Source organism: Asterias amurensis, chromosome 22, assembly GCF_032118995.1.
Source record: "Asterias amurensis chromosome 22, ASM3211899v1".
NCBI classification, from domain to species: Eukaryota; Metazoa; Echinodermata; class Asteroidea; order Forcipulatida; family Asteriidae; genus Asterias; species Asterias amurensis.
In genome coordinates, this window is record NC_092669.1 from 3,353,243 (window position 1) to 3,367,642 (window position 14,400).

Below are 14,400 nucleotides of genomic sequence, written 5' to 3' on the forward strand. Positions count from 1 at the left end.
ACTTTCTGGTTTGGAAGGATAAATGCACTCTGTCAGCTTGCAATATCTTGTGGTGGATGCATCTATGTACATACACTGTACCTAGTCAACCCTCCTACTGTCTGACCATTCGATATCATCTAGATGGTTTTGAATGAATGTGCTATGCCAGCCTGCAACACCATATGGTGGATGCATCTATCACTGCACACAGTCAACCCTCCTACTGTCTAACCCTTCAATATCATCTAGATAGTTTTGAATGATGGATGCGCGCTGCCAGCCTGCAATATAATATCATGTGGTAAATGTGGTAAAAAAGTACACAGTCAACCCTCCCACTGTCTGACCATTCAATATCATATCATCCACTTGGTTTTGAATGATAGATGCACTATTATGCCAGCCTGCAATATGTCATAATGTAGTGACTCCATATACAACAGTACACTGTAAGTTTTGTGCACAGTTGTTATTTTGTACACAACTGTTGTTACTGAGTGGTGTCGAACGGTTGGTCAAGTCACAGCAAAACTTGAGTAGGCATAAACGAAAAATATTTGTCGCCTGTAAAATTCATGCTATGCTGTGTTTCACAAGTCTTGGGCTCGGTGGCATTTCAAACTGACTGACAAACAAAAGGCGTCTAAATGGAAGATAGGAAGACACTTGTATCCCAGAAAAATCATCGACGTACCTGGACATTAGTTGAACAATTTCCTAAACTGCAAAACAGGAAATACTGTTGACAACAACTTTCTGTCTAGCGATCATATGGCAAGGTACCAGTCACAGCAGTGTGAAATATGTGTCATTTTGGCTTGTCCTGATTGGTTGTGTCTGCTTTAGGTCATGAATATGCATCAATTAGGTCAGAGCTTGTCCTGATTGGTCGTGTCAGCTTACTGTAATGTATTATGAAAGTCATGAATATGCATCAATTTGACCAAAGCTTGTCCTGATTGGTCGTGTCTGCTTAAATTGTAATTCATTATGAAAGTATTGAATATGCATCAATTTGGTCAAAGCTTGTCCTGATTGGTCAAGGGAGTCTGCTTATATTGCCATCTGTATGAAAGTCATGAACGTGCATCAATTTGGTCAAAGCTTGTCCTGATTGGTCATGTCTGCTTGTATTGCAAGTCTGCTTGTATTGCAAGTCTTTGTGAAATTCATGGATAATGCATTAGTTTAATGAGGGTAAATTCTGATTGGCCAAAGGATGGGTACTGCTGATATTGAAACAAGCAAGAGTAATTGGGGACTTTTGGGACGCTAGGTGGCAGCAGACTTACCAGGTAAAATCCATTGTTCTCGGTAATGTGCGCTTGCTCAGAACTACTCAGGTCTACCTACCTCAGGAAATATTGAAGTTTTGCCTCCTTACTGCCGACTGTTCTGACAAGAAACTTGTGTGACTATGAATGACTGATCATTCGTTCATGTACGTTTACATATTTGTAATTGAACGTGCGCGTTCAGCATGCAGTTGGCAGTCGGCCAGCAGCGCACACAGTGCAGCGCACACAGGTTTATTTTAATGGCCGCCGACAAAGTTTCGAGTTGTACGTTCGTGCAGCACAGCACGAAATCGCGTCTCGCTGATTGGTCCACTGTCCATGGAGTCTGCTGCCATCTAGTGTCCAAAGTCTCCCATTTGTGAGGTCATACTTTAGGCCTGACTGCATTCGTCCATCCTGAATGGATTGTCTTGAAGGTTGGTTTTGACATGGACGAATTAAGTGCTTCAGGTCAAATTAAACAACTTTTAATAGAATTGGAAGAAAAACATTTTACTCAAACTAGACATGGTGGCTGCAACGGATGGCCCAAAGGTGCCTGGAAGCTCAATAGACCTTATCGCAAATACTTGGTACATGTGCGTTAGGCGTGGAATGAGGTGCATGATGGTCTAGCTAGTGATCAAGTGTGGTCGCTAGCTAGGCCAGCATGCACCTCATTCAACAGGTGCTCGTGCAATGGGCATTTGCAAAAAAAGTCTATGGTGACCTTACCTCACTATACTTACGGGGCATATTGCCTGCGGGCGTTGGGGTATGCTTAGTTTATTGCAATTTAATTTATTGGTTAAACAAAAAGCATAAACACTTGCATCTGTTTGTTTTTAATCAATTTGGTTATTTCAAATAATTATCAGTCATTTCATATGTAATTTTGTGTAATTACACACTTTTTCAATTCACCTCGGAAAAACTAAAATCCATAGTTTTAATGACAACACAACTGTGAAAATTTGAGCTCAATCGGTCATCAAAGTTGCGAGATAATAATGAAAGAAAAAACACCCTTGTCACATGAAGTTGTGTGCGTTTAGATGGTTGATTTCGAGACCTCAAGTCCTAAATCTGAGGTCTTGAAATCAAATTCGTGGAAAATTACTTCTTTCTCGAAAACTATGGCACTTCAGAGGGAGCCGTTTCTCACAATGTTTTATACCATCAACCTCTCCCCATTACTCGTCACCAAGAAAGGTTTAATGCTAATAAATATTTTGAGTAACTACCAATAGTGTCCACTGCCTTTAAGGTAAATATCTTTTATGTATTTGTATTTTTTTTATTTTTTTTTTATTTTTATAAATACATTGTTTTTGTTTGTGTTTCTGAACACTCATTGACAATTTATATGGAGAAATTTATACAGAAATGGGTCTGTTAATGGGAGACTTTGAGGCGCTAGGTGGCAGCAGACTTACCAGGTAAATTTCCATTGTTTACGTAGATATGAGCGTGCGCACATTATCGAGAACAATGGATTTCACCTGGTAGGTCTGCTAGCCACCAAGCGTCCTGAAAGTCTCCCAATGCAAAAACCAATTTGGTAATGTTCCTTTACGATGAAGCTAGACCGTTCCGTCGATGAAGCGTCGATCAACATTCCTCCTGGAGTTCACAAGGTTTGGGGTTGGATAAGTCGCCTCAGGAACACCCTTGACGATCCTATCGGCAACCTCGACCCCCTGCATAAAGGAATGATCTTGATTCGATACCTCGTACCGCCAGCCTCCAAATCGTCCCCGTGAGTAGACGTCCTTAGACTCCAGCCAAGGTTGAAGAACATTAAGTATATGATCACGCTTAACCGAAGGAACCGGGTAGCCATGCTCTAAACGACGATGATACTTCGAGACGACCTGCTCTTTTGAAATGAATCCATAGTCAACTAAAGCGTCAACGGTTGCTGTTACCAGTTTTGCAGCCTCCCAGTAGCCGGGATTGGAGGGTAGTTGAGGCTCGGCTGCTTCGCACATAAGGGACCAGAAAACCCGCGGTTTCGGGACATGGTCATCAGAATAATTGGAGAAAACAGTGATTCGGTAGAACGGAGAATCCGAATCCGGGAAATACATCCATGACTTATCGGATAGACTCTTCGGTGGTTGACCTTTCAACCCCACACCAATGACGTGGGTGTGTGAATAGACAAGCTGGGATGCCAATACCTGTTTCTCTTTCAAAGTTCTATCATTGCATTTTAGAATACCGAAAAGGTTATCAAGAGGAACGGTGGATATCAAAGTGTCATACGTCATCGATGACATAGTTTTGGATCGTGTATCTTGCACTGACATCGTCTTCAAGTCTAAATCGACGGCAGTTACTCTGGTTTGAAATTTGAACCAATTACGTGGGATGAGATTAGCCACGCCCCTCCAGATGTTCCCAGTTCCGTTAAAACTCGGGAACCTGAAAAAGCTATTCGGACCCCAGGCCTGCTCTTGGACAGTTTTACCCTCGTTGAAATCTTCGATTTTTTGTTTGATCTTTTCGATATCCGGAACGGCGACTCTTTCCCCAACCCAAACAGAGTTCATCTCGGTCGAGTTGACTGTCCACACTTTCTTATTGTACTTCCTCATGAACACATCGCAGAGACCAACGCCAAAGTTCTTGACAAGCCACTCGTCAAAGTTGGCGGGCTTTTTAACGATGGGGTGATTTGTTATCTCTTCCAGGCCTGCTAAGCTCTTGCCTTGATCCACCTTATCCATGACCTCGATATTATTCTGGACCGGGTATGAGATGAATCTACGCTCACCGTCAGAACCCTTCATGAAAGCGAAGGCTGCCCTCTTGCGTTTGTTCCAGTCCTTGACGGCACGGTCAAGTGTCTTGTCGAAGTACTCGTAGTGTGAGAAGACCACGTGACCGCCCATGTCCCACAGGAATCCCTTTTCGTCCCGCTCGGATGAGGCCAGACCCCCGGGGTGGCTCTCCTGCTCTAAGATGGTCACTTTCTTGGCGCCCATGATACCCCGGTATTCAAAGAGTCGCTGGGCAGCCCCAAGAGCAGTCGGCCCTGAACCGATAATGACGATGTGGCCACCCAACTGTTCATTCACGAAGGTGACATCTTGTTTGTCAACGGTGGTTGAAAATGGAGACCACTTCCTCAAATCTGGGCAAGAACATACAGACAGAAAATACAAGATGTTGAGATTGTTTGTTTCATTTCAAAGTAATATAGAACTAAAACCCGATTCACCCTCTATGAAATTTCACCCTCTATGAAATTGGCCCCAGGGGCCAATTTCATAGAGCTGCTTAAGCAAAAAATTTGCTTAAGCACGAAAATAGCTCGCTTAGTTTACACATGTTACTGGCCAAAATTTCCTGCCATATACATTGCTTATGACTAGTATTAAGCTGTTGTTTACTTAGCATTACAATTGAGTGGAGTCTTAGCCAGTAATCTGATTTTACTAAGCAATGAAATTTTTGCTTAAGCAATGGTTTTTGCTTAAGCGGCTCTATGAAATTGGGCCCTTGTCTCCACCCAAGTATAGACCATAGATATAGAATAGAACAACTAGATCGGCCGCGCGTACATACGCGGGTTCTGGCATGGGGGCCGCCATTGCCTATCTCCCGTGTACATTTTCTGCGCGTTGCCGTCAGCACGTGACTTTTTGCCGTCAGCACGTGACATTTAGCGCGTCAAAGGCCTATCTCCCGTGTTCATTTTCGCGCGTCGCCTTTCGAACGTGAAATTTTTACCGCGTCCATGGCGAACAAAAACTTTTTCTACACAGGCAATGGCGCGTATGTACGCGCGGTCGATCTAGTTATTTTAATTATATATATTTATTTTAATTATATATATATCTATGGTATAGACCTTCAGTATTCTACACCCACCCCCTCGACACACACACGCACACACAAGAAAACTCATTTATATTTACAAATTTATTTACATTTTACTTTCTACAATATTTACAAGCTCTCTCATTAATGTTACTCGGTTCTGCCTTCCTCTGACTTGGTAGGGGGAGGATGTTCCGTCCGTCCTCGTCTAAACGGTGTGAGATCTCCGTCCACCTTCCACTTCTCAAGTACGCTTCTCCCAAGGCACAAGCCAGGACAACTGGCGAATCCTGGCTTTCTCGAAGTTCTTCTCAAAATCGCCACATATAAAATATTTATTAGCAAGCGACACTCCACTCAAAATGATTATTGGTTGAACTCTCACTAGTTCTCACTGCCAAAGGCTGGCTATGCCCTCTCTCCTATAAGGCTCGCAATTTAAATCTTTGAGGCTGGATTCACATCCTCTCCTCAAGAAGCTCTGATGTCGAATGCCAAAAATATATATTCTATTCCCATAGGGTCTACACACCCTCCCAAACAGAAAAGAAACTTAGCAATTTTATTTGTATTCCCCCTGAACTTTTTATCCCTACTCGCTCAAGCCTGCTCATGAATATTCATTGTTCAAAATAACCCTTAACTTCACCAATCAAAACCTATGTTGAAGTCACATTACTTCTTTGCATAAAATAAGATGGCTCACCAAGTTTAAGGAATTTGGAGGCGCGGTTTGGCCACTCAAAAATAAAAACTTGTTATCTTACACGACAAATTTAAAGTAATCTACATGCACTCTGGCCATACACAAATTATATTATGTTACTCTATTACCATAAGATCTGGAGTAATTTCGCTACTTTTATTTCACTCTGTGACAACCATAATAGTGAGATCCCATATCAATCTGTTTTCTAATAGTCAGTGTCCCAATTGTGGATCTTGATCATAAAGTGCAATCCCATTAACATCAATGTTTTGAGTGTGCCAATAGTGTTACCAGACCTACATCCAAGTTACCCCATACCCCAAAAATATTAGTCTTGAAGTCAAGACAGTATTTGTAAGCGCAGTGCAGTTTGGAGCGCGGTGCAGTTACGGGGACGGTGCACACACCCTCGATCCCAGCATGTGTGTGTGAGTCAGTCGCAGCAGTTAGAGCTGCCACGCGCTACCTACGACCGTTGCATTTGTTTAATCGCACGTAGACTGTTGCACAGGGGTCGAAATTGCCACTAGCCCGCTAGCCCGGGACTACCAGAGTTACGGCCGGGCTACTGATTTTTCCAGTTTGATAGCCCGAAGGGCTAGTGGAAAAATAATGCCAAAATCATCATCACAAACAATAAAGAACTATGTTATTGGTGTATTGTAAAGTTTGAGCCGCCTCGCGAGACATAATGTGTCTTTCGGGCTACCAAAATCTAATCAGGGCTACTAAAAATTGTTGGTCACTAGCCCTGCTGACTACCATGGAAATACACTTAATTTCGACCCCTGGTTGCATGAACGAAAGACGAATAGGCAGCGCCTAACGACTTGTCATCAAGTCTACACAAATGTTAGTGTCCCCATAGTGCTACTGTGTCAACACCATATCCCATATCAATCTGTCATGTGTCCCAATTGTGGATCTTGATCGTAAAGTGTAATCCCATAAGGCCAAGTAAAAACAAAAACATGTTTAGCGTCCCCGCCCGCTTCCTTTTTAGAGGCCGCCTCCTTTTTTATTTTATTTTTTATTTTGTTATGCACTTGTTTTTTTAAATGATCTCAGCAAAACAATCTGAATGTCTCGTCTGAATGCCTCGACTAAATTGTTTCATTTATATGTTGTGTATTTCAGCAGTAGAAAAAACAATGGATATTTGACATTTTAACAAAGAATGGCGGCCATCTTGAAATAAAAAATGAAAAATAAAAAACCCCTCTTCCTCCTTTTTTTGAAAAACCCGGACGTGAAACATGTTTTTTTTTTACTCGGCCTAATATAACATCAATATATACAGTGTCCCAAAAGTGTCGCCAGACCTATAAATAAAAGTTACCCCACACCCACCAATGTTAGTGTTCCCAAAATTGCTACTGGATCTGCACTATAAAGAGATTCCAACAGCTTTATTCCACGTACTGCATCTTATTGGAACTCCTTGCCTGGCGGATGCCCCCCCCCCCCCCCATCATACACAATCTGGACTGTTTTAAAGGTACACGTTGCCTTGGATCGGACGAGTTGGTCTATAAAAAGGGTTTGTAACCGGGTTTTTTTTAAAATGCATATGGTTGGAAAGATGTTTTAAAAGTAGAATACAATGATCCACACATATTTGCCTCGAAATTGCGTGGTTTTCCTTTTACTGTGCGAACTAACACGGTCGGCCATTTATGGGAGTCAAAAATTTGACTCCCATAAATGGCCGACCGTGTTAGTCGACGAGGTAAAAGGAAAACCGTGCAATTTAGAGGCATGTTTGTGTGGATCATTATATTCTACGTTTACAACATCTTTCTACCCATATGCATTTTATAACAAACGGTTACAAATGCTTTTCAAAGACCAACTCGACCGATCCAAGGCAACGTGTTCCTTTAAGAGGAATATCAATATCAAGTTATTATCATGTTTAATCTTTTTTTCTTCTAGTAGCCCCTTACCTAGAGTGGCTTTAAGCCTTGTTTGGGGCGAACTTGCATAATAACAACAAATGAATAATAATATTAGTTAGGTGCTATATTAATCTGTTTTAGCGTCCGGGTTTCTCAAAAACAGGAAGGAGGAGGGGCTTTTTTTATTTATTTTTTTTATTTCAAGATGACCGCCATTCTTTTTAAACTGTCAAATATCCATGTTTTTTTCTGCTGCTTAAACACGCAATACATAAATGAACCATTTTGGTCAAGACATTCAGACAAGACATTCAAATTGTTTTAGCGGAGATCGTTTAAACAAACTTTTTTTCATATAAAATTTTTTATTTTAAAATGTGCATAAAAAAGGAGGCGGCCTCTAGAAAAGGAAGCGGGCGGGGACGCTAAACATGTTTCTTTTTTGACTTGGCCTAATACAAGCTCGGAATTACAAGGTCCCGATTAAAACAAGTTGTTTTGTCGCTGGTCCCAAGGTCAAATCCCATACTGTAATAACATCAATTTTTACAGTGACCCAATAATATTAACAGATCTAGATCAAAGAGCAACCCCGTTTAGATTTCATCAAGGTTCCACTGTCCCATGTGATTTTTCCAGATCTCCAACTTGCCACCATTTGGCCACATGAAAACAAACAAAAATGTTGATCGTCCTTTTTTTTTGGTGGATGGGGAGGGAGGGCGGCGGTTTTTTATTTTCATGTTTTATTTTTGTATGTAGTTTCGTTGACATGGCCAAATATGAATTAAATAATATAGAAATCTACATTTACTTGTATATTATGCTTTGTTAAATTAGTATTATATTTCCAACAACATAATAAGTAGTTTTCATGGTCATATAAACTACCTTAAACTCAAATAAAGGACGGAACAAAATCTCACCACCAGAAGGTAGTGAATAATAGATTACAAGCAAATGCAATCAGGTCTGAATGCACTCGTACAATAACAGAAAACAAAAACTAAAAAACAATACTAAACACATGGTGGAGATGAGGGGGGGGGGGGCCTAAAAAGCAGAGCTTTTCGAGTACGGACCCCATATCTAACGAAAAAGCAATGTAAGCAATTTTATTAGATAAGATGGTGTAATCTTAAAGGCACTGGATAATGTTGGTAGCTATAGGTTTTCTCGGTCAATTTCGGAAAATGAGCAGCCAATTTAACCACCAAGCTGTTCTATTTCGCGCGAAATCGAGTGCTGCTCTCAAAAGGGTCATTCGATATCGTTTCACGATGAGTCCAATTTAATGTTGCGTCATTCTATTTAACAAAAATAGTCATTCAATTTAACAATTCATCAAAGAAACATTCAAATTCGCAGACGCTACTTTAGTAACAGGGTTGTTATTTTATGCATATGTTGAGATACACCAAGTGAGAAGACTGGTCTTTGACAATATTACCAATAGTATCCAGGTCTTTAAAGTCACCTGGAAATATAATATTTTATTTTTTTCAAACATAAGAGTATATGCTTACGAACAATAAAACAATTTTTTTAGTAATTGTTTGTCACGATTTATATGTTTAAAAAATATATAAAGTTGTTTGGGGGGCTGACTCCGCCTACCCCTTATGTGACGTCTATCGAGGCAGACTTTGCCTGCAATGCGTATAGTAAACACAAGTGCAAAGTACATGTACGTCCAAGTCGTGAGTTGGTACATTTCAAAAAGTGTTTTTCTGCGTTCAGCAGCGATACACCTGGTCGGCATTGCCGGAAAAAAAAAACATTTTTTTGTTTAAACGAACAAACTCACGATTTGGTCCGTACATGGACTTTGCAATTGTGTTTACTCTACGCATTACAGGCAAAGTCTGCCTCGATTGACGTCACGAACAGCACCCTCTCGGGTCGGGGTCTACTCTTAAATTTGTAAATAACATAATAACTGATTTGTTAAAACCTCAGCTAACTGTTTATTCACATTCCACTCATCAAAACACATAATATATTAGTGACAAAAGCTTTATTTTGAAAAAATACCACTTCCTGGTGACTTTTAACTCGGTTCCATTGTGTTGCTGTACTTTCCATACATAGAATTTCTTGTGATTATGTTATTGTGTAGGGCCTATGTATGGTTCGCTGAATATTGTGTAGTCTTGGTTCCAAGACCATTGGTGTTGCGTGGTCACACACAACCAACGTTCCGATTATGCACGGCAAAAACTGTCCACGCTTGTAATGAACGAACGCTAGCGGGCGCTCTGTTGCTCTGATTTAGATCTCACCATGGTGAGCACAGGACATGGTGAGATCCGTAAATCAGAGAAACAGAGCGCCCGCTAGCGTTCGTTCATTACCAGCGTTGACAGTTTTTGCCGTGCATAATCGGAACGTTGGTTGTGTGTGACCGCGCAACACCAATGGTCTTGGAACCAAGACTAATTGTGGCGACAGCAGATCCTTTGAACTGCATGCATGATTGACTATCTCAGTTCAGCTATGTAGGGTCAAAACGTGAGGCAGTAACAATAGTTGCACGTACACCATATTGTTGTAATTGGAAGCAGTTTGGAAGCCATTTCTATTACCTTTTTTTAATAAAATCAGTAAATTATTAAGTTTGCTTGTAAAATAAAAATGAAGATGATGCCTGAATTGATTTACACAATCATAGTTGGACTCTAGACTGATGTGTTGGACTTTGCACTACCTTAAAAGTGGTAGGTGGAAGTGCAATTCCAAATGCTGATGTTCTCACGATGTCAGCATCAACAGGAAGTTCCAACAACTTTGTCCTCTCCTTTTTTTTTCAAAAAGAGCCAAAATATTTACATACGACTCGCTGTAAAAAGATATACGTTTGTGCAGTTTCATGAAGATGATCTTATTGAATGTTAATTGCTCGTTAATTAAACACGTGGACCAAGTTTGTACAGATCTGTATGGAGTTACACAATATATTACATTGACAAACAGTCTTAATTGGTTACATATATAACTTTGAAAAGGAGCGCACTTTTCTCAAGACTTCAAAGTTTGGCTGCAGGGGACTTTGTACTTTGAGATAACTGGTCTTTCCGAGATGTCACATCTTTGCCAGTTCCGTATTTCCGAGTTGTTATATCTTGCATTGATTCCGTGTTTTCGCGTAGATCTTTGAAAATACGTGTTTCCGCAATTGTGTATCTTTGAATTCTATGTTCGTATAATTTTGTTCCCTTGTTTTTCCAGGCTAAAATAATTATATTGTTAACGCAGTAACATGGATGGTCATACACGCCTCCGTACTTTAAAGATGTCGACTTCCCTTGATAAATTATCACGGGAAGACGTCACCCTACTTTTAGGATGTCGACGTCAATAAGGTTATGTTTATATAAATTTTGAGTAGTTACAAAACGTGACGTGCCTTTAATGACACACCAGTATGGTCAATATTTTTTTTATTTTTTTATTTTTTTATAACACACTTGCATGGTTTTTATTCATCACAGTGAAATATAATTTCATATATTGACTTAACGACAAATCAATAATATTGAATGCCATATTTATTATTATTTCATCTGTTGCGCCTATTATATAACAGATGGCCATCGAGGCCATACAGTAAAATTCCTCCATATTATGTTCACGAGAACGACGCTGTTTAAAACGTCTGGCTATTTTTACCGTTCGGCGTGTATAAGCAGCTATAACTATTTTCTCAAACTCGGCTTTTGTCCACGAATAAACCGTCATGTCATAATTGTAAAAACCTTCAACAGTGTTGGAAGGGACGTGACACTAAATACTCAAAATAATTGTTAGCATACAAACTATTAGTCTATATCGAGCAATGGAGCTGTTGATGGTATAAAACATTGTGAGAAGCGGCTCCCTCTGAACTAACGTACGAGTTTTTGAGAAAGGGTGATTTCTCACTAAAAATTGAATTCGTGAGACCATGCTTAGGTCTCGAATCATGCATCTGAAAGCACACAATTGTGGGTTTTTTCTGCCACTATTCTCTCGCAACTTCGACGACCAATATTGAGTTCAAATTTTCACAGGTGGTTATCATGCGTATAAATTGTTGAGATGCACCAAGTGAGAAGACTGTTATTTTGAACAATTAAATCTTGGTTAGTCTAATATAATAGTTAGGACGCTTACTCGAGATAAGACTAGTCCCAACTCTTAAATTTGTGAAATACACTCCCAGCCAGAGACTGTCTCACGAGAAAAATTAGTCTGTCTTGTAAGTTTGCCCTTTATTTATTGCTAGCAATGGTTGACCCTGCCATATATACCCCAAGGGTAAAAGCCAAACATTCGTTCCCATGAGTTGCTCTGAATTTTTGACGAACTCGTTGTTTATGTGTATTGTACACAAAGTGCACACATTTATTTATACTCATGAAGTGCTCCGTCAGAGAAGGCCAGTCTCTGCAATGGATATCACCATACTGTTTTTGTTATTTATTATATGGTACATTTTTTTTTTGACCATATTATTCATTGTTTATTTGTATGTATGATTGTATGAATGGAAATAAAAAAGAAACAAACATAAATATGTTGAGATACACCAAGTGAGGAGACTGGTCTAGACTTCAGAAACTCTAAAACCGTACTGCCCGTCTCATACTGGCTCCACGCTTTGCTAATGCTTCTAATATTTTGTCCCCAACTCCACTGGCTGCCTATTCATTATCATTATCGTTCTTTTCAAGCTGCTTCTTTATGTCTATGTGTAAACAAACATCCACACAAACATACATACAGAAAAAAAAAAACAGAAAAAAAAACATCCACACAAACAAACAAACAAACAAACAAACATCCACACAAACAAACAAACAAACAAACGAAGCTTGTGTGATAATATGGAAATATTGACTGCTTATTATTCGGGGGACAGTTGAAATTATAGGCCCTCGGTGATGTCAAAACAATGACTATGCCCGAAGCGAAGCTGAGGGCATAGTCATGGTTTTGACATCACCGAGGGCCTATAATTTCAACTGTCCCCGAATAATAAGCAGTCAATATTACTTTTGTATACCAAACAATATAGATTCTTCTAATCTGATTGGTTAAAAGATGTCATGAACTGGGCCTTGATTTTGAAGTGTATACAAACAAGTCTAACTAATAATAACTTGCCAAAATCATGTCTTTCATTTCGCATGAAGATACCAACAATGTTGGTAACAGTTAAAATCCAACACGGGTAAAAAAATATAACAATCCAACTGGGATAACAGTTAAAATCCAACATCAGTCAACGTCAACAGAAACATATTTACATGTGGTTGATTTCATGTGGTTTTCAACGAGATGAGATCTTGCTTCAGCCATTTTACGTTGCGAGTTTGACATGAACACAAACAACCAAATTTCCCACACAAACTACGTTGAAAGGTCGTCTGCGAAAAAAACAGGCAACAAGTTCATGGCAATCTCAAAGCAGCTCGAGATTTCCATTCATTGCCTCCAAGTTGAATGTTTCCATAATATTTTGTGGTGGAATCGCCAAACATTGATTGAAAAATTACTCATTATGCTTCCGATATCGTCCTTTATAGCATCATAGCAGTTGGTTGCCTACAAGTTGCCTGTAACAGTTGCCTCGTGATGTGACAAGGCCCCAAAAGTCTATGCAACAGCACTTACCTTCAAATCGACGAATACTAGAATTACACCGTGCCAGATTCAGTACAACGATGACCGAACTCACACAGAGTGCAATAATTATTATTTTCGGTCGATGCATACTGCTGTTGTGATTGTCACTGTTTTTCTAGACTTGATCAAAGCTTTGGAGGATTGTTCAAGGGTTTGGTATTGATTGTTTTGATTTTATTTTATTTGTGCCGCGCTATACTGACTCGTCCGAGCTACCTTTCTACCCGAGTGGTCTCTGTGTGCGCGTCGGTGCTTAGGTGAGCTGTATTATAATGAGTGTAATCACCGAAATGTCGGCCTGACTGCCCGTCGCATGCAGAGAGCGGTACGAGTGCGATGACCTACCCAGTAGTTTAACGGGCGTCGTGTGCTGTGGTTGTACAGTAAGTAATATGTGGATTAGCGGCGTATTTTTTCGGAGTGAAATGCAACTGCCTTGAGCAAGGATATTGGGCCTGCTGTTTTTCGTTTCCCTAAACTGTACTATTTGCAAAATGGCCACCCCACCCTCCACAGTAAATACTCATCGTTCGCCAATTAGCGTTATCCAAAGCGAATGAAAACGGTACGTCTGGGACACTTGGTATAGCGCAATGAACATGATTTTCCAGCCCTGGTGTCACGGTCTCTCAGATGTCCGGTTTGCTAAAAGTTCATATAGACTGGGCCCCTGTCTTTTTATCCGCAAGTATAAAGACAGGTCCCTACCGCTAGATCCAGTGATGCCATTGGATACAATAATATGAAAACGTCTGCCCCCGGTACGTGCGTTCGAATAGATTTGACGTCATTCCAGGGGGCTCACTCGGTCAGCCCCAGTGCCCTGCTTGTGGAGTGGGTCACTTGGGGGTGACCCGAGGTGCATGCCGTTACCACGAGAGGGGGTGTGATCGTTCGATTAGCTCTTCGTCGGGGGCTCACCCGAGTGAGCACCGCGGGGTTGACCCAGGGAGTCTATAGTCGAACGCACCCATATATACCCACCAAACAGTAACTGCTGTCAAGACCTCATTAGAATTTGACTGCGTATCTCTGGGTG

The 14,400-nt window shown here is 40.5% G+C and overlaps 1 protein-coding gene across 1 annotated transcript; it reads right to left on the bottom strand.

Annotated features, from left to right (window-relative positions):
• Positions 1-108: 108 nt before the first annotated feature.
• On the bottom strand, positions 109-13,595 carry LOC139953690 (uncharacterized). The gene is made up of 2 exons (XM_071953203.1): positions 13,350-13,595; positions 109-4,398 (listed from the first exon to the last, which is right to left on the bottom strand). The coding sequence occupies exons 1-2, from the start codon at positions 13,447-13,449 to the stop codon at positions 2,843-2,845; spliced, it is 1,656 nt and encodes a 551-aa protein (XP_071809304.1). The 5' UTR covers positions 13,450-13,595; the 3' UTR covers positions 109-2,842.
• Between the last annotated feature and the right edge of the window lie 805 nt (positions 13,596-14,400).